Below are 4,779 nucleotides of genomic sequence, written 5' to 3' on the forward strand. Positions count from 1 at the left end.
CGCTCTTCGTGAAAACCATTATTGCAGAAACAAAATATGTTTATCAATGAAGGGCAAGTTGGACTTGGATAGCCTCTGGAAAGTTGTTTTCCCTGTTTATTTTGTCCAAATTTTAAGACTTGAAAGTGAAAGTACATTGCAAATGGCGTATTTTATAGGAGTCCTGTCTTTATACATGTCATGCTTTCAATAACAGCCTTTCAGAGACCATTCACGTCCAACTTGCTCTTCAATGATAAACATATATCATTTCTGCAATGATGGTTTTCACAAAAAAGACATAATTAAGGAGGTGCACTTTTCTTTAAATATGCACATTTTCTGACACAATTTTTCTCAAAAAATATCTTTTTAAAAATATTTGTTATCAAGCGATACTTTCTATCTATTAATCAATGATATATTTGTAAACTTTAAACGTTTTGACTTTATACCACACATAGTTTTGGAGCTATTGTAAAAACAATTTTTTAGTCATGTTGACCTTTGACGAAACCTTAACGTTGTCTTTGTATTTGACAGTGTTTGGTTAGAAATACCGATACTGTTTTGTATGGTGTGCCATTAGTGCAATTGTAGTCAATGGTGACTTGAGTTTTTCCTGTTGTATACGTAGGCTGTGACTTAAAAATGTTATTTAGTTTAAAGGTTCCTGATGTAATCCAATTATGATCTAGCCATGTGTGTGTTGGTGACGACCTTAACCAGACCGGGATACCCACTGGGAGCCAGTTGGCGGGAGTCCGTCGTGAAACGGGGCGTGTCTGCGTGGATGTGGTTCTGAGCCAACGCTATTGAGGATTATAAGAGACTTTAAGTTCTATTTATTGTAAATAATATATGTAAATATATTGTGAATATTGTTTTTATTGATTTTATTTATAGATAAAAAAAATTGTAAATAGAAAAAAAAATCTTGTTATATCTGACTGAACAGAGCACGACGGCTGTCGTGACAGTTTCCTGCACATGAGGTTTTATTTATATCAGAAAATACAAGTTTGTGACTTCTCATCCATCGCAAAGACTTCTTAAACAATTTCTAGATCTGGTTTTTGAAAAAAGAATTAAGCGTAGTGACATATATATTTTTATGTGCTCTTAAATGCGGGCAATAATGAACAACTCAGTTCGTATGTATATGTACCTGAAGCACATTTGCAGCTCTGTTCTGCAGCCATAAAGATGATAAAGCGAGTGTTTGTGAATAGAGCATTTATTACAATACACTTAAATCTTATTATTATGGAGTCTGCTTTGTTTTTATATATGCATCGAAGTCCAATTTAAGAAAAACATTATTCCTATGATTGTACTTAAACACGTTTAACATATTTTCATGAGTTTGTCATAATTTAAATACAAATTCATCAACTTTGAAGTAATTACATTTCTTTGCTCCTTTATTGTGTACTCTTAAGTTTGTTCAGAATTAAATGTGAAGTGAACTATAACAAAACATTATGGGATTTTTAGCGATCATGCATTTTCTCAAAACTTACATGAAACAACATGTTATATGAAAATTATATATACTCACAGAAAAGAAAGCTGATGATCTGGAATAAAAATAAAATAGATTTTTAGGGGGAAATATTTTTTTAAATAAAACCAAAGGACTAAAGGAATTGCTAATATTTTTGTCAATTATTTTGCAATGGATTCTTCATTTAACGAATTCATTTCTTAAAAGGAAAGTCGTAAAAAGGAATCAAATTAGGCGACAAATAAAATAAATATTTTTTTACAAGCATTGAACAATAGTCTACAAAATTTGATTTCCATCTTGAAGAACAGATCCCCCCTCCAAAGATATTGTTTACATTAGCTAAGTGACTTTAATGAGAATCATGTCTTTTTCTTATGATGAAATTATACGTTTTTTTCATAATTATTCTAGTCAATGAACTAGGATTTTTTTTTCCGGAACACCCATCTGATGCACAAATTTTGTAACTGCTACTTAAATTTTAACATTTATTTCCTCAAAGACCACGTGTTCCTCTATAGCCCTCAAAAATATAAAGCCAGGCGTCCAATGGTTATTTATGTAAACCAACTATATAGATATTCTTATACTTACAATAACGTTTCCAAGCATTTTACGGCCTGTAAAGGACAGTAACATGTACATTGCCAGTCAGTAGCTTATAAATATCTGGTTGAAGCCTAATATATACTTCCTGTTTGGATTTACAGCTATGCTCTAATAAATTGGTGTGATACCCGGTGACGTTTTCAATGCTGAAGTTTCCGCCTCATTGACTGTCAAAGTTTAATAAACTGCAAGGGTTTTTCCTTTTTATAGAGGATTGACATTAAACCAGTGTTGATGTCTCTCGTTTGTTTCATAATAATTCATATCTCAGGGACAGTCGGATATTTCTCATTGATAAAATCAATTATTTTTTTCTGTGTTTAAATAATCCGTGTTATTAACAAGAACGTTTCCATTTCTTTTCAGATAGCATTTACACGTACATTTCAAGTAAGAAAAGAACTAATACTCCTGCAAAAGAAAATCTATTCATCTTCTCAGTGTGATTGATGAACAAATATCTAAAATTAAATGCAGGAATAAACGGTCATTTCTGTTATACTATATACCTTTTATCGTGCTAACAGATTAGAAAGTAACAAGAAGGCATCGTATAATTGGTCGAGAACGAGGATGTGTCTAAGCATTATTTGAACACTATCAATATAAATGAAACATAATTTTATTAAATAGCGTGATTTATTTTTATGTCGTTTTTGAGTACGATTCGGGTTGTGTACGAGTTGACTGTAAATTCTTAAATCATTAATTGTGTATTTAGGCGTAAACGCAAAGAATAAAGAGAACAAAAGTAGTATCAACTTTAACAATAATGTAGATTGGAGAAAGGTTTCTTAAGGAGTGTTTATAACTCTATTATTTTCCGTGTTGTTATTTTTCTTCTTTTTAACTATTTCCATTGTTTTGAATAACGAAAGTACAATTGCTAAAAATCATTTTTCTGAGGTTTTACATGCATGTAAATTTTATCTATTTTATGTTAACAATGCTAAACTAATTACTTCGTTACCTGCTTCGTGTATTACCCCTAATTCAAATGTTTATTAAAATACTTTTACTTGTTAGAATATCGTTACCGAAAAAATGTAAACGCATTATGTCTTTATTAAGTGTCCTGGAAATAGATGAAGCGATATTTGAGATCCTATATATACAAGGAGAAAAAATATCACCACATTAGATGCACTGGATACTTTAAAATGATCATTTGCCCTTACTTTCTAAGAAATAAGAAACATTCGAACCGAAAAACCCCAAGTACGCCTCAATAATAAGATATTAATGAAGGGAAATAATGTGAAATATCAGCTTATTTGATTTATTTGATTAAAAATATTTAAATAGAATATGAATCTTAGAAAGAAAATATGAACTAATAGGCTAATTGGTGTTTTTTTTTTCATTTTTATTAACATAAAATATCAATCAAATACAGTATACAAATTAATGAATAAATCATGTTAAAACATACTTTACAACGCTTTAAAAATTTATTTAACCATTCAGTAATACAACAAATAGTTCAAACGTTTTGAAAACCGAGAACGTCAAAATAAAATAAATGACTTAAATTTAAAACTAACTAAAAATAATTATTATATACATCATTGTTCTTAAACATGTTCTGAATACTATAGTACACAGTAAAACATAGCAATCTTTGAAAAAAATATATCTGACTTAAAAAAGTAAACTTTAATCTGATTGTCACACCTTTGTTTTCAATTCGTGAAAATCATAAATATATATGGAAAGGAACAAATCAGATCTTCAGTGACGTCACAAAAGACGTAACTATGAAAACACATCCCAAGCCGATGAATTTTGGAGCGCCGAAGTCCAAAAAAGGAAGTATTTGTCAAACTAAAATCATTTAAAATATGAAACTTTAATTCAGCTAAGTTTGTCAAGTTTTTAAATGGTGCTGTAAATGAAAATCCGCTGAAAATGTCGATATGAAGACTCAATAATGACTGAATTGTAGAAAGGGCAACATCCGGGTAACCATCTGACTGGAAATAATTCTGATCAATTCGAAGAATCTTGAGGTTATGTAAATAGGAGAAAGCTTCAACTTCTATTCCCTTTTTATCAAGCTCACAATTTGAAAGATGTAGACTGCATAAACCAGAAAGTCTATGGAAGGTCTTATTTTCGATTTTTATAATTTTGTTATGATTCAGGATTATGGATGACACAACTGATAAAGCAGCAATATTTTCAAAAGTCTTTTCTGTTAACATAGAAAATCTATTAAACGACAAATCCAAAGTTACATAACGTTTTTGTAACTTGTGTGGTATTTTATCAGACAATCTGTCTGTGTTATGTCCGTTACAGTTCCATAGAATTCCAAGGTTTCCACATTCGTCTGTGTATGGCACCGTTGGACAAGGGTGTGAAAAGATAGCCAGGCTACTAACTGTTAATAAAATAAGTTCAGATATCATACATACTATGATATTCATTCCTTCATTCCTATGTAGATTATAAAAATCTGCATTTGGTAAAATAAAAATACTTGTCAAAAGTTTTCTTAAATTTACTTATTCTATATGGACATCTTTAAATTCCCCATTACATTTTAATCTCTCTATCTTTGATTACCAAAGCATGAAGAACACACTGGAGAGTGTATGTTCTGTGTAATGAAACTTGAAAGTAATTCTGCTTATCATACTACTTCTTTTTTAACACCAAAAAAAAACTTTAAAGTTAAG

General features: G+C 30.2%; 1 protein-coding gene across 1 annotated transcript; it reads right to left on the reverse strand.

The window, feature by feature from the left end:
- Positions 1 to 3,780: 3,780 nt before the first annotated feature.
- On the reverse strand, positions 3,781 to 4,481 carry LOC134258017 (toll-like receptor 4; the record flags this gene model as incomplete). Its single annotated transcript, XM_062740576.1, has 1 exon — positions 3,781 to 4,481. A coding segment is annotated over one exon (701 nt), but the record flags the coding sequence as incomplete, so codon positions are not given.
- Positions 4,482 to 4,779: the final 298 nt, after the last annotated feature.

The sequence above is a fragment of the Saccostrea cucullata genome, unplaced genomic scaffold (assembly GCF_032062105.1).
Source record: "Saccostrea cucullata isolate Sc308-1 unplaced genomic scaffold, CSIRO_AGI_Scuc_v1 ctg16379, whole genome shotgun sequence".
Classification (NCBI taxonomy): domain Eukaryota; kingdom Metazoa; phylum Mollusca; class Bivalvia; order Ostreida; family Ostreidae; genus Saccostrea; species Saccostrea cuccullata.